The 24,660-nt window shown below is 42.0% G+C and overlaps 1 protein-coding gene across 1 annotated transcript in view; it reads left to right on the top strand.

Moving 5' to 3' along the window:
* The window catches only part of LOC124709087 (limbic system-associated membrane protein-like), a 133,630-nt gene extending 109,866 nt beyond the window's left edge, over positions 1–23,764 (top strand). The window contains exons 3-4 of the mRNA XM_047240735.1: positions 17,563–17,853; positions 23,613–23,764. Coding sequence (XP_047096691.1) covers positions 17,563–17,853; positions 23,613–23,764 — 443 coding nt within the window. The remainder of the gene's footprint in view (positions 1–17,562; positions 17,854–23,612) is intronic.
* Positions 23,765–24,660: the final 896 nt, after the last annotated feature.

The following is a 24,660-nucleotide window of genomic DNA, read 5'->3' as shown; positions in this document are numbered from 1 at the left end:
GTGATTATCAAGTCCTGGGACGGAATTACACGGTATTAAATTATGCCCGTTTTCATTTCTCTAGCGGTGACTATTATTTTTGTCCGGTGACCTTACATACCGAAATATATTACATTATCGTGTCTTTTAATTCTTGTTTCCATTTTTTATTTTATGATGCAGAAATCGCTTTAACGCTGTTCTAAAGTACTGGCGTATGACGTATTGACCTGTCGCGTAACTATAAAAAAGTTTTGACCCCTCGCAACCTTTGCAGTTTACGCTAATAGATACACTGCATACTTCTAAAAAAAAAAAAAATTTTGTTAACTGTGCAGCCTATCATTACAGTGTTTGTAATATCACACTTTTGTAAGTTTTATTGTTGATGCCAGTTTCTCCTGTCGCAATTAGACGTGAAAGCGATCTGCAACGCAGATTGAATCCGGTTATCGAAAGCAAAAGAAGTGCTCCACACGGTGTTCGTGTGTTTGTGAGCCTCTAATGGATTACAGAATTGCGAGAAATTAGTTCTGAATGTTCAACAATGGGCAATAACATATGATGAGGAAACTCGTTTCAGTGAAACTCCAGGCCTCGACAGGAAAAGGTAGGTAGTTGCCATGGTTAATTTGCAACCAAAATCACCGAGTAACCATCCTATTTCATACAAACATCGAAGCAGTTGTGACCCAAGAGACACGAAAGCAAACGAAAGAAAAGTTGAAAGATAAAATGGAAATCTAAAGTAACAGGGAGAGCGAGGAATGAGAAGAAAAGCTGAACGATGAACGGCGTAAGAACAGTAGCAATTAGGAAAAAGAAAGGAGGAAGTGAGGAGTTTTGTATTGATATCTTTTCGACATAGCGAATATTACAGGCACATCACGATGAAGGACACATCAACTGTGTTGAGAAGCCTTCCGACATCCAGACGTTTAGTTTTAGTAAAACTGATGTGCAAAATGGGTTAACTTACCACGTTCCTCCCTTAGAATTGTCCAGTCTTCAAACCAGTTTTGTATGTCTTCAGGTACGGTGAAACGTGCTGGCGTAGGTTTTTCAAGATATTTTCTGCAGCACTAAATAGTTCAAATGTGTTCGGAACAAGATCATTCCGTATCTGTTTTATGAAACGAGATATATATAAAAACAGAGCCGCTATTTTAAGTTCACTAACATCATAAATCTAATAACATTTGAAAGGTATTCTGCACTCTATTTGTGCTATGCAACGCTCATTAATATTCACAAGCAATTTTCACTAAATAAGTCCTGAAAGCCTATAAAGTCACGAGCATTAACAGCTGTTGCAACAAAATTTGATCTCATTTACAACGAAAATGTAGCCTACCTGGACGTTTAGATTCATATCATTTTGCGTTTATTTCTAAGTTATAAATGAAAACTGCATATGACATGTAGTCTCAATGTGTACGTAGTCTAGATGTGATCTGCACCGGGTAGCTGTTATTTTTGCAGTTCGTGTTACTACATTGCATTATAAATATCAGAGAATAATTTAGTTCTGTTTCCATTTGAGATCACTTCTCTTGTGCCAGGCTGTTATTCTGTTCAAACAATCGAGTTACACGAAGTATAGCATAGTCTGACGTTTGTAACTCGTGTGCCACATGTAAAAGGGGTCCCCTGACTCCATCCAATCGTGAATCGCGATTGGAATCGTGAACCTATTATAACATATTAGAAGCGTTCGCATGAACCGTGACACTCCCTTCAATTCAACACACAGAATTTTTTTCTCTATTTTTTCAACATTGCCCTTATTCAGTCTTAACAGCAGCATCAAGTCTCCTCCTGTTTCGCTGTTTCAACGGAATTTATAGAGGAGTGACATGTAGATTAATTCAGCTTGCTCATAGAATTTACACTAAGGTGAGTCTACGAAATTACTGATTTAACTGCGATTATTGCCCTACCGTTAAGTAAATTACGACATTCTGTGGAAGCAATGTGAAAGAATAATTAAAAATGCGTTTCCTTTCCCAAATCAAGCTGCGTTAACTTTAGTTAATTGTCATTGACGTTATGTCTTTCAAATTTCTAATTATTTTCACTTTCCTTGATTTTGCAAAAAAAAAAAAAAAATTTCCCTCGTGTTTCTCGATCTTCAATTACTGGAAGTGCTTATACCCACACAATGTAAAATTCTACGTAATATGTGACCTTTCTAATAACGTTACACAGAAGCTTGCTGTTCATTGCGTAACTAAGTTTTGACGTCGAAGTTTTCTGTGTGCCTGAGTAAAAAAGTTCTGGTCTGCACCTTTTATTAGTCCAACTTCTATGTACCTCACCTACATTAGCTGGAAACAGATCTGCCGACTTATTTATCTGAGCACATATCACGAACCACTCTCATAGGTTTTCTACCTTCAGTTTTTCTGTCTACCTTCCCAAATTCTGCATGCCTTGTGAGACTAGCTCTCTTGGAAGAACAATGTAACAGAGAAATGACCTAGCTGCAGTCTAGATGGCTATCGACACAGCCTAGGAGATTATTTTCACAAAGAATTTTCCCTCTGCAATGGAATGTGCGCTGATTTGAAACTTCCTGAAAGATTAAAGCTTTGTGCCGTACCGCAAAATCGAATCTGGGACCTTTGCTTTCTAAGACAAGCGTTCTACAGATCGAGCTACCGAATCACGATTCACAACCGCTCCTCACAGCGTTCCTACGGCCAATATAGCTCTCCTACCTCGCAAACTCCCTTGAAGCTATGCAGGAGAACTTCTGTGAAGTTTGGATGGTACGAGAGATATACCGGTGGAAGTAAAGCAGCAAAGTAATAAGGCGATAAGGTAATTTAGGAGTAACTTCAGTAATTATCAGTGATGCTAGATTGGAAGCAGTCATAACATGTTGTTAATGTATATTAAAGAAATTGTCTGCTGTAGTTTCTTCTACTCGTTAGCAGATAACATCACCTTTTCCACATCCGTTATGGCTCTACTTCATGATAGTATTTGCGAAACATGGTGTGTAAGTAAGTGAATAAATTTACGTACGCCTTACGTTGAACTGAGAAAAATGGTTCAAATGGCTCTGAGCACTATGGGACTCAACTGCTGTGGTCATCAGTCCCCTAGAACTTAGAACTACTTAAACCTAACTAACCTAAGGACATCACACACATCCATGCCCGAGGCAGGATTCGAACCTGCGACCGTAGCAGTCGCACGGATCCGGACTGCGCGCCTAGAACCGCGAGACCACCGCGGCCGGCTACGTTGAACTGAAATAGAAATATTGCTGTAGTGGACTGGGGTTTGTCTAACGTTTCCGGTCATGAAAGTGATGGTTCTTTTGAGGATGCATTCATAAATAATATATCAAAAACTATTTCTCCACTAGGAGCGGTCATCCCAGTATGAACGTTAAAATCCAGCAGATAGAATACTTTTAGCACGTCGTCCATGAAGCAAGGAATCACTCACACTCCACAGACAACACTTCTCCATTTACTTCTTACATTTAGCTAACATCAGAGGTGTGTGTTGCACGTAACTGCCGTTTTCAGACATGGCAGTTGCGGCACTGCGATCGTAGATCCGAAAATGGATGCTAGACTCCTCCATCTCTACGCTCCCCATTGACGCCATTGTCTAAAATTTCGTCTGTGTATGCGTTTCTGAACTCTATCGTGTTGCAGATAACTCTTGTCACTCCCCATACTGTGAAGCATAACTGCTATGTTAAATTTTACAATTCAAAATTACGCCCAATTGGCGAGCGCTGTAGAACGAATAGATACGTTTAGTGCTCCTGTACACTTTAACAGTGGCGAAATTTTGTCTTGTACCTAGTACAACACATATCTTAAACTTACGGCTGTTCAGGCACTCACGAGGAACGCTCCTGTTATTCAGAGCGAATGTTTGTGCCCACCAGCATTCTTACACTTTGTGGTTTGTATCTAGAATGAATTTAAGTACACAGCTCCATACAAACATTAAATACTTGTTCTGAATAGTTCTGGCCCTTGTACTATAATCCCGGCCTAAATTTCATTACATTTTATTGCTACTTTTAACATGCAGTACAGGAAGATTCATGTCGCTGTCAGGTAGCTGGTCTAGCGGTTCTAGGCGCTCAGTCCGGAACCGCGGGACTGCTACGGTCGCAGGTTCGAATCCTGCCTCGGGCATGGATGTGTGTGATGTCCTTAGGTTAGTTAGGTTTAAGTACTTCTAAGTTGTAGGGGACTGATGATCACAGATGTTAAGTCGCATAGTGCTCAGAGCCATTTTTTTTTTTTTTTTTTTTTTTTTGTCAGGTAGCGATAATCATACGCGCCACATCAGGCTACAGATGGTCTCGGAGCGTGAGAACGGGGGGATTGTTAGGAGCGTATCGCGCACGAATTCACCTGGAAGGCTGTTTTAATATGAAAACACATCTCAAACTGTGTTTTTGACGTTACTTGCACCACAGTTCATTAATAACAATTTTAATAAATCTCTATCCAAACATAAAAACTAAATACAAATTTCATTTAAGTTGAAAGCCGTTGGGGAAAACTACGGACCAACCACAGTCGCGGCCTAAGTTGCCACGTGCCAAATTGTTGAAAGAGCTCGCTAGAAGTCTACCGTCGGTTTCCGACGTGGAAATGGTTGGTTCAAATGGCTCTGAGCACTATGGGACTTAACTTCTGAGGTCATCATTCGCCTAGAGCATAGAACTACTTAAACCTAACTAACCTAAGGACATCACACACATCCATGCCCAAGGCAGGATTCGAACCTGCGACGGTAGACTGTAGCGCCTAGAACCGCTCGGCCACACCGGCCGGCCTCCGACGTGGAAACAAGTACTCTAAAGTGTAGAGCGGATTTTGAGTAAATACTAATGAAAGGTTGCTTCGGAAAGTATTTGCGCAGGATTAGCCGAGCGGTCTAGGGCGCTGCAGTCATGGACTGTGCGGCTGGTCCCGGCGGAGGTTCGAGTCCTCCCTCGGGCATGGGTGTGTGTATTTGTCCTTAGGATAATTTAGGTTAAGTACTGTGTAAGCTTAGGGACTTATGACCTTAGCAGTTAAGTCCCATAAGATTTCACACACATTTGAACATTTTTGAAAATATTTGTTTGTGATCTCTTGTGAACTGTGAGATCGTGTAAACCTTTGTATTATGATATCTATTACGCATCCGAAAACTAAATCGTGAACATCGATAGTAGACTGGCTCTCAGAACCATTTTTCTTGATATTTTGGTTCTGTGAAAAGAAATAAAATCAAGTGGCATCTCTACATTCCGTTGTTTTAGTTTTAGTAGCAGCAGATTATTTCCCATTTACCACACGGTTGTGCAGTGTTTACTGCATACACGCTGGAGACGACGGCTTCCAGTCGTTCTAGGGAAACTGTGCCCAGACATCACTTGCTGAAATCCACCGCGGTAATTCATCGTGGCACACCCTCTAGGAGAGAAATTATCTTTTCAGTAACCCCACGTTTAGTATACGAGCATAAAAATTTTATTTACCCTGATATTGACAGTCTACGAACATTGAAGGCACCAGTCTGAATGCCGCGAGGCAGGGGCAACAACTTGTGTCTTATCGTACAATATTTTATGTCCTGCAGCAAGAAAATGTTCCGGGACGGCAGATTTTTGTGGTTGAAATACATGCGTGTGACGATGATGTTCCACCCAACGATCCTGGACCCCACGAATCGTTTGTCCAATACAGACATTCCCGCAATGGCAGGGAATCTTGCAGAACCCGGGCTTTCTCAAACCAAGATAATCCTTCACTGAGCCCAGCAGTGTAGGGACACACACACCCATGCCCGAGGGAGGACTCGAACCTCCGGCGGAAGGGGCCACGCAGTCCGTGACATGGCGCCTCAAACCACGCGGCCACCCCACGTGGCGAGCCCAACAGAGCTCTGGTCTTAGCTGGCGGACAGAATACGCTTTTAACACCATATTCCTTTAAAATTCTTCCAATTTTTGAAGATATACTTCCAGCAAGAAGTTAAATGCCACCAATTTACTTGTATCTTTTATCGTTACTGGTGAGACGTTGACGCTACGTCTGTGGTATGGCCACATGGGAGGGATGTTGTGGATTGTTTTCTAGATCATTTTAATTGTCTGCATCCCAATATTAAGTTCACGATTGAAGTTTAAGAGGATGGAAAACTTCCGTTTCTAGATGTCTTGGTCTACAGGAGAGATGATGGGACATTAGGACATAGTGTTTATCGTATCCCACGCATACTGACAGATATCCTCTTGGAGCAAGTTGGCCTCCATGGTACCAACGCAACGGGGTCCTACATACATTGGTAAAAAGAGCTTATGCCAACTCAGATGCAGATAGTTTCACACAGAGAACTGGGCCATCTAAAAGAAGTGTTGAAGCAGTGTGGTTATACTGACATTCATATCCGTCGTGTTTTACAGTTTGGACCTTTCCGGGAACCAACAGAAGATACAAGCAAATAGGAGGCATTCCTGCCTTTCGCAGCAAGTATATCTTCAAAAATTGGAGGAATTGTAAAGAAATCTTATATTGAAAGGCTTTCCGTCCACCAGCTAGGACCAGAACTCTGCTGGGCTCAGTGAAGGATGATTTGGATTTGAGAAATCCCGGTGTCTACAAGATTCGCTGCCATTACGGGAATGTCTATATTGGACAAGCTATTCGTACGGTCCAGGATCGTTCCGTGGAGCATCATGGCCATAATCGTTTATTTCAGCCACAAAAATCTGCAGTTCCGGAATGTTGTATTACTGAAGGACATAAAATGTTGTCCGATGAGACACAAGTGGTTGACCCTGCGTCGCGGTATTGGGACTCTGTAGTGAAAGAAGCCACTGAAATCCAGCTATCTGACGATGTTATAAACAGAGATAAGGGGTATCTTTTAACTAAGAGTGCAACCCTGTTCTGTTTGACAATAAGAAACAACGGCCCTTGTGTCGCTCTTCAAAAAATGGCAATAGTATTTGACATCGATGTATCATTTCCGCGAGCCTTTACCACCGGTGCGCTGTTGTGCCTGTCACCAGAGGGCAGTTCTGTTCGCGCACGCGCGGTGGATCCACGGTCGGTGTGTAAGGAGCCACCGCGGCGTGTTTGATTTCAGTTCCGGGGGGATAGTGCGACGGCCTACTCACCTGAAGATGGCGGCCAGGTGGACCGCCGAAATATTGTGTACAGATGGCACTATGTTTTGGCTGGAGACCCGATATGATTACAACCAATTATTAGGCCGGGAAAGTTTAAGGTGCCACTTACTAGTGATACTCTCGCGTTCCTTGCACTTCAGATATTCTAACCCAAACGTTAAATTTATCACTGTTTTTCCGGACTCTCCCACGTCATCATTGATCGGTCCCGTCACTACTGCTGTATGATCCACACTGAATTGACGTCGCTTTCCTTGCTTACGGCGTATTCACAGCCCGTACCGGTTGACAGTAACGAACTGGCTAAAGTGCTCCTTTCACGTGAACGTTAGGGAACTGTAATACTCTTTGAACAATTTCTTTCCTCCATAGCACTTTTACAATCAAACAGCTACATCAAAGGGCTCTGAACTGACGGAAAAAATAATATACTCATTACCCTTTAAGGAATTGTAATCATCTATGCATTAATAAAAATGGGAGTTTACATGTGACGTATCCAAGGAGCTTGCACATTAGTGTTACAGATATAAATTAGACAACAATTAGGAATTACGCGAATAATTCGCAAATGGTAACGAATAAAGTACTGTAATTAGGTGTACCAGCTGAAGAATTTGGCAGATCGGTACGAGACATCGTTTAGCTAATAAACTGTCGACTTGACCTGTGCCACCGGCATTGATGGCAGTCACTGATTTTTCTTTTCCAGTGGCGATATTTTAATTTAACAGTAAGTCTTTCAACCACTACATCTCATGTTACGTCTGTAACTTGCTGTTCTAACCTCTAGATATGATTTCATATTTTTAAATCCCTGTCATAATGTATACGGAGGCCTACTTATTTTCTTCTTCTTCTTCACGGATGGATCACTTAGGACCACGCGTAATCAACATCTGCCGGCCTTCCTTTTCACCCAGTATTCCTTCATACGTAACGAATGGTCTAGTTTTCTTTGCGCAGACCACGTATGTTGGTTAGCTTTCTCTCTTCTTCCTCAAAACCCCGTGTGTTTGTGATTTTTCTGATTTTATTTCTGTCATGTAGATTTGAAGACCCTAATTCTCTCAAGGTCTTTTTCCGCCTGTTTGTAACGGTTCGGCCTCGTAGTTTTGTTCTTTAAAAATGTATGGATTTTGTGCGGTAACCTGTTTGAATCCATTTTTTCCATATGCCCCATGAATTGGATTCTCCTCATGCGCATTATGTCTGTTATTTTGGAGCTAATTTTTATATAGTTCTGCATTGGATTTTGGATAATGCACACCATGTTTAGTTCTTGGTCCTACGATTTTCCTCATTATTTACGTTCTTTCATTTCTAATTCCCCTTTTAGTGTTCTGTGTTGAAGATTTAGTGTCTCAGATGCGTAGAGAGCTTCGGGTTTAGTTACTGTTGTGTAGTGTCATATTTTGAAGTTCCACGAGAGACTCTTTTTGTTGTAAACGTTGTTTGTTAACTCAACCTCCGTCTAAATTTTGTGGACTCTTGATCTGACAGATTTCTTTTCATTACAATTTTCTGCAATCCATTCACCTAAATATTTAAATTCTTTTACTCGAAAAATGTAGCTATTACCAATTTTGAGATCAGAGGGTGAATCTTTGATGACAGTCATAAATTTTGCTTTTTCAAATGAAATTTCTAATCCTATATTTGCTACCTGCTCTTGTAATAATTCTAGCTGTTTCTGTGCATCGGTAATGTCTTGGGCGATCAGTGCCATGTCGCCAGGAGATGCTAAACAGTCTAATTATACGCCCTTACGTTTTGGTCCTAGTCTGTGTGCTGGTGCACCTGCTTTTCTCCATTCTCGAACAACTTTTTCAAGAGCACAATTGAAGAGCACTGGGGACAGTCCATCCCCTTGTCGTACTCCTGTATCTATTTCAACTTCTGTGCTCAGTTCACCCATAGATTTTCCTTTGGATTTGGTCTCCGTGAGTTTTTCTTTCATGATGTTTGTTGTCTTTTGATCTAGTCCAAAATCTGTTAACAGCCTACTTACCTATTTTAATACAATAATGACTCTCGTATAGAAAAAATACTAAGTATTATAATACCGCTGGCACTTAATGCAGTGAGTGCATATGCACTCAAATTGTCTAAAGCTATTTAGTGACCTGCTGTCAATTTAATGAAATTTACAAGTTAATCAAATAAATACTTGTTTCGTCCATGTAGGTGTTACTGCAGAGAGCTCTATAAGGAAAGAGGCCTTTTTTTCATTTTATTAATACCCGGGCTGTATCTGTAAAGTTTTAATACGGGATCCGGTTTTATTTTTGTAAATGAGAAACCGGTCATATTTGTTTAGTAAAAGGTGACTGTGTTCATAAAAATCCAAAATTATAAAAAGTCAATCACAATCAAAAGACACTAACAAATGTTCTTTATTGTCCTTAAAAATAGTCACAACGCGCTTCTACACACTTCTGACAACGTTCGTACAGTTTATTGAAACTATCAGCAAAAGTCTTCTGTAGAATCAATCACAGAACGGCTGGCACACGATCGTTGATGGCATTCACGTCTGCACAACCTTCACCTTTCATGGCCGCCTTCAAGCGGGGCAACAGGAAGAAGTCCGCAGGAGCCAGATCAGGAGAGTATGGAGGGTTGGTTCAAATGGCTCTGAGCACTATGCAACTTAACTTCTGAGGTCATCAGTCGCCTAGAACTTAGAACTAATTAAACCTAACTAACCTAAGGACATCACACACATCCATGCCCGAGGCAGGATTCGAACCTGCAACCGTAGCGGTCACGCGGTTCCGGACTGAAGCGCCTAGAACCGCACGGCCACACCGGCCGGCTAGAGTATGGAGGGTGTTCAAAAACAGTTACCATCTTCTGCACCAGGAACTGGCTTACACGAATTGCACAGTGTGCATGGGCATTGTCATGGACTAGCATCCAGTTTCCAGTCTTGTGCAACTCTGGCCGAACCCACCATATACGCTATAGAAATCGGCTTAAAACGGACTTGAAAAAAGCAGCACTAATGCTTTGACTTGCAGGAACAAATCCCTTGTCGATGGTGGTGGTGTTGTGAAAGAAGGCGAACAACAGTGTTTTCACCTTTTTGTTTTGTAGGCAGAATTTTTGGTCGCGGGGAAGACGGTTAACACCATGACATCGATTGCCATTTTGATTCAGGGTCGAACTGGTAGCACCAGGTCTCATTTCCCGTGATAATGGTGTTCATTAGCAATGGATCCTGGTCACACATGGAAATGAAATCACCAGCAGTTTCGGCCGGTTTGCTGTGAGCTTGTGCGGCACAAATCGGGAGCAGATCTTCCGCTTGCCCAAATCATCGCGGACGATGGTGTGCACCGCGTCCTTGCTAACGCACAATTCCTCCACAATCAATCTGGGAGTCCGTCGCCGAACTTGTTCCAGAATTTGTCGCTATTTCTCGATATTTTCTGCAGTTCTGCCTGTCGGTGCCCGACCTGACCGTGGCTCATTCTCAGTTGTTTCCTTCCGTTCACGGAAGCGCTTAATCCAATCGTAAACACATTTTATGCTCACGGCTTCCCTCCCATGCACCTGCACCATAATTCCATGAGTCTCCGCTGCAGTCTTCCGCAGTCTGTAGCGGAAGTTGATGTTTACACGTTTCTCCATTGCGCTGCGAGACTTCTTCTCACACTGACTACGTTCAACTGGTCGCAGTCTGTTTAAACGGCAAGTCACATGCAGTGCATGCTGGGTATCGATTTTTCTCTAGTCTCTGAAGACCCATGCACATGCACGCACACATTCTTCAAGTTGCCGTTCACATATGACGCCATTCACCGAACTCTTTAGACACACCACGTACATGCAACTGATTTCTTTTCGTATTAATGAGGTAACTTCCCATGTCGTGTGAATTTCATTTATGTCCTTTAAAAATAAAATAAAATAGAATTTAACATCTGTGGAAGAAGAAATTACGTCCGAAGAGCAGTATGCCACTTTAGAGGGACTCCGTTTCCTAATTTTCCTTTTGCATTGTTATTTATTTCATGAAGATTAGTATTGTGATTACTGGATAACACATTGAGCACGCTCCGAAAGAAACACTAGTAACTATTTTAATCCAATGTGGCATGGGCACTTTAAGTCGCTCCTGTAATAGTTATATTGTAAAATAGACATTACTTTTTGACACTATTACATTAATTAATGGTACATATTCTTAGACTTCCCTTTGGATGGTGCTACATTTCAAAAAGGATCTGGTGGTCACCATCAACTTACTGCTTCCACTGTCGACATAAGACTTCAGCAGAGCGTTAACTGTCATGCTTAAACGTGTGCCTAGCAAAAGTTATTTCCACCGCCTTTCCACCAACAAGTTAATGTTAAAATGAGAGCAGCTAGTGGACTTTGAAGCCCACACCGTGAATAACTGAGCTTTTACGTAGTTTTATAGTTTGTCTTCGGTGTCCTCGTGGTTTCAGTAAATTTAGCAACAAATTTTCACTTTTTATGGATTCTGATTCGTGCCTCATGTAGTGAAAATTGCCACTTTTGGGATATGAAAAGCCTCTCTCGCAGCACATCGTCAGTGACCGTTCACATCCCAGAAGTGGAAGTTCAATTTCTGAAGTCAAAACATGCAATACCTGTACTTGGAAGAATCTGGTTCGGCAACCCACACAATGATCAAGTTTCGTGACCGTTTTTACACATGAACCAGAACTCCACCGACAGAGTTCGGAGGTTGTTGAGGGATGTTTCCTGAGCATAAGGGACCTATGGACTCCTGTGGCTCATTACAGAGTGGTTTGTCTTTATAACTCTCTTGCACAGCACTGAAAGTATTCACTGCGTGTCTTGTTTGAAAACACTCGTTCCATTAACTCATAGCCGGCCGGTGCTGCCGTGCGGTTCTAGGCGCTTCAGTCTGGAACCGCGTGACCGCTACGGTCGCAGGTTCGGATCCTGCCTCGGGCATGGATGTGTGTGATGTCCTTAGGTTATTCAGGTTTAAACAGTTCTAAGTTCTAGGGGACTGATGACCACAGATGTTAAGTCCCTTAGTGTTCAGAGCCATTTGATCCATTAACTCGTGGTACATGTTGTTGACAACAGTAAACCCCCCTTAAATCTACTAACTGAAGACAGCATTCGGTACTGCTCGAACCTGTTTCGTTTTCTTTTCCGGCGTCTGTTTGATTTGTCGCTTCCCTTTGTTTTCGTGTTGTCGCATAACGAACAATTCCTCTGTTCTTAAGGTTATTTACCGTAAGTGTAGATAATGCGGTTGACAAATTGAATGAATCACAATTGAACAACAGTGGATAGCGTGAGTCATTTAAGACAAAACTGGTATAAAGATTTTGTTGTTGTTTTGAAATGTGGTATAACTGCTTAAGACCTCTACTTGAACATTCGTTTTCATGTAAATGGTGATAAAAGATTCCCATCAAAATGACTCACTGCAAGTACTGACATTACATGACTTAAAATTCCAGATGTTAAGAAAAGTGTTGGGTAGTGTTGGCTACACAACAGTATATAATTGTATAAGTAAAACGTTGTTTTTGTCGCTCATAAAGAAAATTAATATGTTCAATGTCAAAAGTACACGATAATAAAAAAAATATTTAATTAAAGATCGATCATCTTTTATTCCATTGAACCTGATACAGCGGATTAGTAACGTGGGCAGGAGTTTTCTGTAACACAATTCTGGGTACTTCTTCATAAAGTTTAGATACAAATCTTAGCGTGCTAACATCTTACCTCTGTTAAATCTGTGAGACATTTTTAAATTTTCTTACAAATCGTAAGCTAAAGTTTGAAACTCAAAACCATCAGCCAGCATATACCTGGAATCCAAATTAATCATGTGTGCTACAAACATTCTTCGCGATTTTCTTCAAATGTGGGTTTGAAAAACCCAATCCGAGATATAATCCTCGTTTTAATTACATTTCTAGAGACATTAAAACAAGCGGCAACAGTCATTTCGCCTTCCAAAACTCTAGAAACCGGTTGCTTCATTCCAGTCTTGGTCCACTCCCTGGGAGCCTCTTCAGCAGGCTTCTTCTTAAACGTTGGCATAGTAAAAAAGTGCCCCGTATCATACAACTTCCGACTTTCATGTGGATTTACAATGCATAATGAAGCGTGGAGGAAACAGAAACCAAGTTCAGTCAGTAGAGTATCATTTTGCAATACAGTTAACTTTTGAATATTTAAATACCACTACTAGTATGACAACGTTCCTTCTTACCGTTTAAAGTACAGATTGATGCTGAAATTAGACAAGCTTCGCCAGACAGAAAGACATAAAATTTACTTATGATACAAACTCAAAAACTGCATCATTCAATTCTGACAAATGGCGGTGTGATGTTTGTGCATCATTCCAAGCACTGCACGCTTTCGCTGTTTCGCGAGAAATCCTCAAAGTACCAGTATCCCGTACTAACCGCTGTTAAAAAAATGGCTCTGAGCACTATGGGACTTAAGTTCTGAGGTCATCAGTCCCCTAGATCTTAGAATACTTAAACCTAACTAACCTAAGGACATCACACACATCCATGCCCGAGGCAGGATTCGAACCTGCGGCCGTAGCGGTCGCGCGGCTCCAGACTGAAGCGCCTAGAACCGCTCGGCCACACTGGCCGGCTAACCGCTGTTCCACAACATTATTACAAGGAGAAGAACCACCGGAGACCACAGGTCTGAGATTCCAAAATACTCATAAAACACTGATTCTATCGGTGGACTTGTGGTTCACCATGTATAGCGTGTGCAATTACCAAGGTTTCAGTACTGAATACGATAGCTATAATTTGATTTAATCCATTAGAAATTGCGTACGAAAGCCTTTATCTGTAAAAACAATGAATTTAGTTCACAAATCACTATTCTGTTACAAGTGCTATTTTCTTTTGTTGATTCTTTCTATGACGCCTTTCGGGAATTGATCCCCATTTTCAAATGCCTTGCTCTGTGTGTTCTATGCCATTTATTTGCAATGTTTCTGATATGTGAGGTTCTTAATTCTGTTGTCTTTAGTGGTGTATATAAAAACGCCCAATTTTTAATTAATTATAGATATTTATGTCAAGTTTGTTGGGAAATTTGGAAGAACTTCTTCTTGCAGCTTTCTTGTGGTCCACATATTACACATCACACGCATTTTTCTGTGCACAGTACACATCCAGAATAACAAACGTACATAAGCCAATAGCTGCAAAGATGTTTTTAGATGTAGCTAGCAGTGAGAATGTTCTAGGACTTCCAAATGGTATCATATACGTTTCTACAGAGAGTATTAATTTTAATAATATCGATCATTATTTTCTTATGTATGTTTAGAACGACGTTTATTTCTATGTGTTACTAACAGGTAATACGGAACACCCGGCGGTAAAGTCTATAAATATTTGAGCATGAAAACGGTCACAAACAAAATACTGGTGAAAAGATATATTATATACTTAAACAAAAATAGTAACACATAGAAATAAGCACAGTTGTAAGTACACACAAGCAAATTACGATATAGATTTTCATAATTAAGATTATTACTCCCTTTCGAAGACCACACCATCTGTTAAATTGATATAGAAGCTTCTTGATAATTGCTTTTTACGTACACTTACTATTCTCGATCTATACTGTATTACTGTATTGTTTGTGAGGTTTAATGTCTGTGATGTTCAACAAGAAAGGACCACTAGAAAACAGCAAGAAGAAGTTCTTTCAAATTCTGCCTCTAACTACTTACAACGATCGGTAATCAAGTAAACATTGTGCGTTGTTAGATATTACAATAAAGAAAACATAACAATGTAGAACTTCACACAACGAAAACATGACGAATAAGCGGCATAGTGCAAAGAGCAAAACGTACTTGAAAATGGAAATCTCTTCCAGAAACGCCTCGTACAAAATCCAAATAAAATATTTTAGTGGGTCGTAGCAGACAAGTTCTTTATAAACAAACCCACAATGGCTCTATGTATGCGCAGGATGAATTCGAATATGGCAAATCATGGCTAGTCCAGCTAATCTTTTAAAAGAAATTTAACCCTCGCAATACGAATAGGTGGGAAGGTACTTAATGTTCACTTTTTATTTTAATTTGTATTTTAAAATGCTGAAAAATTACTTTTAATGTCTTTTTATACCATATTCTATAATTATCTTAAATTATTCAGTAAATGTTAACTCAAAAATTTATCTCTCAGCAGTGAATATGACTTCACAGCGAATGTTGTACTCATATTGTCCGATTCAGGACCATTCTTACACATCTGTTCATATTTAAAAAGCATGTTGTGAACAAAAACAAACAACAGATAACGAGATTTTTATGTTTTACAAAATTTTTGTAATGGCATACAGTAATTTTACCTTAAAACTATTCCATTGGTCCCTTTTTGCTCACAAAAACAGCAATACGGGATTGTGGGTCCGTCTTTATGCTAAACACTGTTGTTATTTATTTAACTATCCCCCAAACGAAAAATATTGCCATTGTCAGTGGGTTATTTCGATTTTTATTAGTATACGTCACAACATTATTTTATAAATGTTGCCGCTGTTTCCGGCACATTTCTGCGTTCTTTAGTTGTCCTTTTTCTTGGCATACATCATGTCATGTGCAAGTTAGTTGGACTGCTTGCAGCCACTTTTAGACACAGAGAAACATAATTTTCGTACCTCGTTCAAATTCTAAAACATTACGTGTTGTTGTCGTTGTTTTTGTTGTTGTGGCCTTCAGTCCTGAGACTGGTTTGATGCAGCTCTCCATGCTACTCTATCCTGTGCAAGCTTCTTCTTCTCCCAGTACCTACTGCAGCCTACATCCTTCTGAATCTGCTTAGTGTATTCATCTCTTGCTCTCCCTCTACGAATTTTACCCTCCATGCTGCCCTCCAGTACTAAATTGGTGATCCCTTGATGCCTCAGAACATGTCCTACCAACAGATCCCTTCTTCTGGTCAAGTTGTGCCACAAACTTCTCTTCTCCCGAATTCTGTTCCATACCTCTTCATTAGTTATGTGATCGACCCATCTAATTTTCAGCATTCTTCTGTACCACCACATTTCGAAAGCTTCTATTCTCTTCTTGTCTGAACTATTTATCGTCCATGTTTCACTATCATACATGGCTACACTCTATACAAATACTTTCAGAAACGACTTCCAGACACTTAAATCTATACTCGATGTTAACAAATTTCTCTTCTTCAGAAACGCTTTCCTTGCCATTGCCAGCCTACATTTTATATCCTCTCTACTTCGACCTTCATCAGTTATTTTGCTCCCCAAATAGAAAAACTCCTTTATTACTTTCGACTACATTCCATTATCCTCGTATTGCTTTTGTTGATGTTCATCTTATATCCTCCTTTCAAGACACTATCCATTCCGTTCAACTGCTCTTCCTAGTCCTTTGCTGTCTCTGACAGAATTACAATGTCATCGGCGAACTTTAAAGATTTTATTTATTCCCCAAGGATTTTAATACCTACCCCCAACTTTTCTTTTGTTTCCTTTACTGCTTGCTCAATATACAGATTGAATAACATCGGGGAGAGGCTACAATCCTGTCTCACTCCCTTCCCAACCACTGCTTCCCTTTCATGTACCTCGACTCTTATAACTGCCATCTGCTTTCTGTACAAATTGTAAATAGCCTTTCGCTCCCTGTATTTTATCCCTGCCACCTTCACAATTTGAAAGAGAGTATTCCAGTCAACATTATCAAAAGCTTTCTCTAAGTCTACTAATGCCAGAAACGTAGGTTTGCCGTTCCTTAATCTTCCTTCTAAGACAAGTCGCAGGGTCAGTATTGCCTCACGTGTTCCAACATTTCTATGGAATCCAAACTGATCTTCCCTGAGGTCCGCTTCTACCAGTTGTTCCATTGGTCTGTAAAGAATTCGCGTTAGTATTTTGCAGCTGTGACTTATTAAACTGATAGTTCGGAAATTTTCACATCTGTCAAGATCTGCTTTCTTTGGGATTGTAATTATTATATTATTCTTGAATTCTGAGGGAATTTCGCCTGTCTCATACATCTTGCTCACCAGATGGTAGAGTTTTGTCAGGACTGGCTCTCCCAAGGCTGTCATTAGTTCTAATGGAATGTATAATGTGCTAAAAGATAGTTTTGCTTATAGATCTGTAACCATCAGGAAAGTGTGTTGTTAACAAAAGTTAACAACAATTTACTTATATTTTGTAGTTTTCTTCTGATTGGCATAAAGGAACCCCTGCGCTGGTAGTATAAGTTATGGAACGTGCGTCGGTATTGCTAGGGTAAAGTGCCTCCGTCCAGTAGACACGTGAAGAGCGTCGGAGACTCAGTGCTGTGGCAGGTAGGGGGCGCGCTGCGGCGGCGCCGGCCTGTGCCCCTGCTAGTACAGCCGTATGTGCTCGGCGTGTTGCAGTGTCCAAGGCGAAGATCCTGGGCAACTCGGAGCTGTACATCCGCAGCGGCTCGGACATCAACCTGACGTGCGTGGTGCTGGAGACGCCGGAGCCGCCGTCGTTCATCTACTGGTACCAGGGCGGGCAGGTCATCAACTACTCGCAGCGCGGCGGCATCAGCGTCGTCACCGAGAAGCAGACGCGCACCTCGCGGCTCGTCATCGCGCGCGCCGGCCCGCATGACTCGGGCAACTACACCTGCAGCCCCTCCTCCTCGGACTCCGCCTCCGTCTTCGTGCACGTGCTCAACGGTAAGTGCGCACGTAGGCTAGACTCCTCCGCTGCGGAGACACACCCCTGTAGCACCGAGTCCTGGGCAGTGCTGCACAGTGCTCCCCTGCGTCAGTAACTGTCTCCACAAGCTCACTAATCCTCTTCACCATTCACTCCCATCCCTATTATCCATTTTTTACTTACTAGTGCCAAGGACTTTCTCGACCATACGCCTGCTCTACAAGCCTTTTCCATTCCCTTCTGTAAAGTGCATTGTTTGTCCATTCAGTGTTCATGGTCATCTTAGGACCTATTGTCCTTCTGAATGCTATCTTAGGTTGTCTGCTACATGACCTGCCCAGTTCAACGTTACCCTTTTTAGCAGATCTACGATGTTACGACGTTTGTACAGCTCCCTTAATTCTTCATTTTTTCTTATCCTCCATTCCTTTGTTATCTTTGTGATATACAACACCAAAAATTTCCCTCAGTACATTTTTTCAAATATTAACAGCTGTTCTTCATCTTTCTTTCTAAATATTTATGCTTCACATTCGTATAATGTTACCGGTATGATGGTCGACTGATACAACAAGGGTTTGGAGTTAGTACTAAGTGATTTATCTCTAAGATTTTGACTAAACTAAAGAGTGTTTTCTTCACTGTCGCTAGACGGGCATCTACTTCTCTATCCATTCCATTATTGTTACTAAACAGAGTCCCTAAGTACTTTAAGCGGATAACTGTTTTGAAAGTGAAGCCAACTACAAAGGTGCATCTCTTTGGTTTTTCTTACTTATGACCAGATATACTGTCTTTTCTTCATTAACATATAATCCTGCTTTCTCAGCAATTTTGTAATAACTTTGCATCATTTTGATTAATTCTCTTGTGAAACTACTTATTAATGCTACATCATCTGCCTAAGCAAGTCTAGTAATGTTCATCTCCTGCATTTGGATCCCTAGTGGGTTAGTGTTACTAAATTCTCTATCGATCGTCTCTAAGATGAGGTTACATAAAATACGTGAAAGGCGTCTCCTTATCTCAGTCCAGTGAACATCTTAAAACTTTCTGTTTGTCCTACAGCTCTCTTGACACCACATAAAATTTCTTTTGTATATATTTTAATTACAGTGATTAGGTTTTGTGGTATTTCAAATTCCCTCATTATATTTAGAAGTGTCTGTCGCTGTATGCTATCATAGGCCTTTTTCCAATCTAAAAATAATCTTTCTACATCTACATTGAATTCCCATGCCTTTTCAGTTATCTGACTTAGAGATAAAAGATGAACTAATGTGAGTCTAATTCTGCGGAAACGGCATTGGTAGTCACCAATTAATTCCTCAGTAATTGGGATCAATCTCTTTAAAAAATACAACCAATTTTTAGAGGCCTGAGTGACCCTGTTTTGCTTAGTAAATGTCTTCATTGGGCACTCAGAATACAAATGAAATCACTGTACTCGAGAAAGATTGCCCAAGAATGTTTTTGTAGGACTGAATACATTAAAGGTGGTGTACTAGACGCATCGATATGTTTCAATCGTGGAGTGATAGGAAGGCTGGAAGTCCTGAGAAATTTAAGCATAAAATGTGGCTCGAATATGGAAAATCAATTGCTTGCATGTGACGGACAATGGGTACTTGAAGCTGAAAGATTCGATCAAGTTAGCAAAGGAGCAAGCTAAAAGGAATGCTGCATTACCTGATACCAACAAAAAATCGGTAAAGCATATACACTATAAACAGTGCGTGAAAGAAATCGGTATTGATTTTTATATAATATTGAGCCAGAAAAGTACCATGTGTCCTTAAGTGTATTATCAGATCTTGATTTCGTGTGAAGAAGAGCACCTGGCAGTGCTGCAACATTGCAGCATTGGTTGCTTCAGATCTTTTACACTCTATTTGGTTTGCTTAGTATCTGGTATTCACATACATTTGTTTGTGATGCAGCTTCATGACCGCAACAGTAATGACAGTTATAATCTATCTGCATATCATAGCGTTGTTAATTCTTTATCAGATGACCCGTGACTTGCGACGACATGGCTGCTGTACATATACTTTTATTTCTCTCTCTGTGAACTTTCTATCTCTGTGAATATATCATAGTGGAGACCAGCAAATGGCTTTGTAGTACAAGAAAAGTAAATAAAGTAACGAAGTAACTAAGCAGTTCACGTGATATTCAGGAGTTTGTAGAATAACTTTTGCTATATAAATTGGTTTGTCTTTATGTTTAACAGGTGGTGATCTGTATCACGGAACTGGTACTTAATAACGTTCTTTATTTTATCAGCAGCTTTTTCTATTGATGACATTCGTTAAGAAAAGTTAAGAGCTCTTGGTTATCACCTAAATGAATTTTACATCATTTCCATTCCTCATTATTACCAACTGTCTCTTCCATATTTTAATTTTTGACATCACAGGATTTTCTGTTAGAGGTATGATTATAAAAAATCACCGACATTTAATTTTTTATTGATTTCATTGTATTACCTATGTTAAGTTTAATGAATTGAATTGATTTTTGTAGACTAAAGGAAGATCTGTGTTATTGGAGGTAGACCGTATTTATTCAACTAGTTGTTTATCGTGGTCATGATATTCTCTACAGGTCGGTAAGTGGCATCAGCAGAAAGTAGCAATTGCATCATATCACAGCAAAGTCAAATTATATTTGTATGATAACACTCGAGTTGAAGTGCTATCGAGGTGACATCAAGTGTCATTTTTGGAGATGGGCAGTGTTCTTTTTGGACACTTCAGCTACAGACTTTTGTGTGTAGCCTGGAAGCAATACAGCACGACAGCAGAAGCAGTAGGCAATAGTGATTGTATTGGCGGCGCCCCAGTTGTCGATGCCATGGACACTACATCACTATCTGGATGTGTCAGCAACTGGCGTTTGTCTGTGTAGGTGAACAAGCAGCTGCTATGCAGAACGGCAACAACTGTAAAAGTGGGACAGAAGAAACTGCAGAGCGCCCTTGTTGTCACTGTAATAGATGGGCTGCAATGCTTTGTATATCTTTGTAGCTGTCATGTAAATGCACAGGAATACTCATCAGCTATGCAAAATGGATACAGAAATTGTGAGAACCGTTTGTAGATGTCTCAGCTGCTGCCATTTGTGTGTACGCGGGATGTCTCGGTGACTAGCGTTTATCTATATGTAAGTAAGCACCCAGTTGCCATGCAGCACGGAAGCAGGTATAGCACAGAGGCAGAGGAAGCTGTGGAGTGCCTCTGTGGACACTGTAACAGACGGTCAACTCATTTTTGGATGTCTCCGCAGCTGCCATTTGATTTGCACTGCAGTACCCATTAGTTATGCAGCACAGAAAGAGTAACAGTGGCGGTACAGCAGCTGCAGTAGCTGCTGTCAGTGTCCCAGTGATCACTGCTACAGAGAGGCTGCACTCTATTTAAATATCTCATAAACAGATCTTCGTGTGTATAGGGGAGCACAAAAATGTCCTGCGAGGCAGCAGTAGTATAGTGCAGGTAATTGCTGAAGTAGTTGCTGCAGTACTCCTTGTCGTCTCTGTTACAGATTGACACGTCTGTCTCCTGCATAACTCACTTGCTGACGTGTGGAGTAGAACATCAAGCTGTCATGCGCTAAGGGAGAAGCAGTGTCACTGAGGCAGTATCTGGAATCATTATTATAAACCTTGTTGTTGTTACTCTTGCAGAGGAGCACAATTGTCTTGGCATGTCTCAGTATCTGACGATATAGGATTGTAGGTCTGTCTTGCTGCAAGAACTTATTTTTTTTAATTTGTTGTGCAAACTAGTTTCATTGGAGATATCCGCATCACTGATGGGTTGATGATGGAAATGTTGTCTCTGAAACCAGTTGAGGAAGAAGCTACACGAAAAGCGTTTTCCATCAAGGCAGACCCACTACCCCAGAATGCTTTTACACAAAACATGGACCAGCAGTTATCGTAATTGTATGTGACTTTTGTGCATGCAGTGTAGCATCCACTTGTCATGCAGTAATGGAGCAGCAGTATCGTTGAGGTACCAGCTGAAACAGTTCTTTCATCAGCTGTCATGGAGTAAGAGAGGAGCAGTGTCATTGAGGTAACAGCCTCACCAGTTTCTGTAAGCCCTGTTGTTACTGTTACAGTTGAGCCCCACTGGTGTTGAATGTCTTATTAATTAACATTTTTGTGTGCAGGGTAGCACTCAAATGTCTGCAGTAAGGTAGGAGCATTATGTTCCAGGCACCAGCTGCAACAGTTCATATGAGCTTCCTTGTCGTTGCTGTTACAGATGGGTACCACTGTCTTTCAGCGTCTCAGTAGGAGACATTATTGCGTGCTGGGGAACACCTGTCAACCACACAGCATGGCAACGCAGCAGTGGCAGTGGAACAGCTGCAGCGGCTGCTGTGAGGCACCCAGTCACCACTGTTACAGATGGCCACCATTACCTTTCGATGTCCTAGTACCTGACATTCTTGTGCACAAGCGAACACCTGGTGGCTGTGCAGTAAAGCAACAGCAGCAGCAGTGGCAGAGCAGCTGCAGCAGCTGCTGCGAGCCCCGTTGACATTGCTTTTACATATGTCTTTGAATGTCTACTACGAAGCATGGCAATGCCGCAGTGGCGGTGGAGTAGCTGCAGTGGCTGCTGTGAGCCGCCTAGTGACCACTGTTACAGATGGCCACCATTGCCTTTGGATGTCCTAGTACCCGACATTCTTGTGCACAAGTGAACACCTGGTGGCTGTGCAGTACAGCAACAGCAGCAGCAGTGGCAGAGTTTCTGCACCAGCTGCTGCGAGCCCCCTTGACGCCGCTTTTACATGTCTTCGAATGTTGACCACGCAGCATAGCAATGCAGAACTGGCGGTGGAGTACCTGCACTGGCTGCTGTGAGCTGCCTAGTGACCACTGTTACAGATGGCCACCATTACCTTTGGATGTCCTAGTACCCGACATTCTTGTGCACAAGTGAACACCCGGTGGCCATGCAGTACACTACAGCAGCTGCTGCAAGCCCCCTTGACGCCGCTTTTACATGTCTTCGAATGTTGACCACGCAGCATGGCAATGCAGAACTGGCGGTGGAGTAGCTGCAGTGGCTGCTGTGAGCTGCCTAGTGACCACTGTTACAGATGGCCACCATTATCTCTGGATGTCCTAGTACCCGACAATCTTGTGCACAAGCAAACACCTGGTGGCCGTGCAGTACAGCAACAGCAGCAGCAGTGGCAGAGTGGCTGCACCAGCTGCTGCGAGCCCCCTTGACGCCGCTTTTACATGTCTTCGAATGTTGACCACGCAGCATGGCAATGCAGCAGTGGCAGTGGAATAGCTGCAGTGGCTGCTGTGAGCCACCTAGTGCCCACTGTTACAGATGGCCACCATTACCTTTGGATGTCCTAGTACCCGACATTCTTGTGCACAAGTGAACACCCGGTGGCCATGCAGTACACTACAGCAGCTGCTGCGAGCCCCCTTGACGCCGCTTTTACATGTCTTCGAATGTTGACCACGCAGCATGGCAATGCAGCAGTGGCGGTGGAGTAGCGGCAGCGGCTGCTGTGAGCCGCCTAGTGACCACTGTTACAGATGGCCACCATTACCTTTGGATGTCCTAGTACCCGGCATTCTTGTGCACAAGTGAACACCCGGTGGCCGTGCAGTACAGCAACAGCAGCAGCAGTGGCAGAGCAGCTGCAGCAACTGCTGCTGGCACCCTTGACGTCGCTTTTACATATGTGCGCCACTGACTTTGGATGTGTCACTAACTGACTTATGTGTATGCAGGGGAACACCCAGCGGCCATGCAGCACGGCAACAGCAGTAGCGGCGGGGCGGCGGCTGCGGCGGCTGCTGCGAGCGCGCTGCACTCGCTGCTCCTGGCGGCCCTCGTCCTGGCGGTGGTGGGGCGCGCGCCACTCGGCCCTGGCGGCAGGTGATGCGCTGCGCCCGCAGCCAGACAGTGCCTTAAGCAGCTGGCGGACGCAGAAGCTGCGGCTGCCTCGACACAGTGAGAGCGACAGCACTCGGGGTGCAGTGGGCTGCTCTAACTGTTCAGAATCCAGGAGTGGACGTTAGTTATAATTACAGTGGTTTCGCCGTCTTATACCTAACTTGTAAAATAACAAGATGCAATAAATGACTTGCGGAGAACGGACCGACGTAGTGAGAGGTGTAAAGTGGTCAGTGCTTAGTGACGAGTCATGCCACTAACGTGGACTAATTTTGTTTCAGCATTTTATAGTCAGTGACAGTTTCCATTTACATTTCACATTCTATAATAAACAGCACCAACAGAACTGCATTGGCTATTGGCACGGCTGTACTACAATACGTACGGACACTTCAAAGTCTTCTTCAGTTCTTGGAGGTCTATTGTTAGATCATCTCGTCCATATGAAGCTTGCGTTAGGTAATGAATGAAAAGTTGGAAAGTGAACTCCTTCAAATCGTTCTATTCTATGTCGGTGCAAGTTCCGTCAGTAAGGACTGCTTTACACTGCACCAAGGAACGACAGCGAAATATTTCATCTATCATAAAACACTGTGTATTTCTCCATGTATAAATTAATTAATAGCAACAGTACATCTTCTGTGAATGCAAGGGGCATAGAGTGGCGATGTACCCACAACAGTGTTTCCTAACAGTGCTTCAACGTCATCTATGACGCAGCATCAGCTGGTATGATTATACACACCGAAAAAGATCTCAAACTGTAGTGGCATACAACTTTGTCGTGAATGCACACCATCAAGTTTGAGATCATAAAATATCAGAACGAAGAAACTCTATTTCTTCTATAAACTGTAAATAATCTGGCCTCAGCCGGTTATA

The sequence above is a fragment of the Schistocerca piceifrons genome, chromosome 7, assembly GCF_021461385.2.
Source record: "Schistocerca piceifrons isolate TAMUIC-IGC-003096 chromosome 7, iqSchPice1.1, whole genome shotgun sequence".
NCBI classification, from domain to species: Eukaryota; Metazoa; Arthropoda; class Insecta; order Orthoptera; family Acrididae; genus Schistocerca; species Schistocerca piceifrons.
This window is presented reverse-complemented; position numbering and strand designations above follow the sequence as displayed.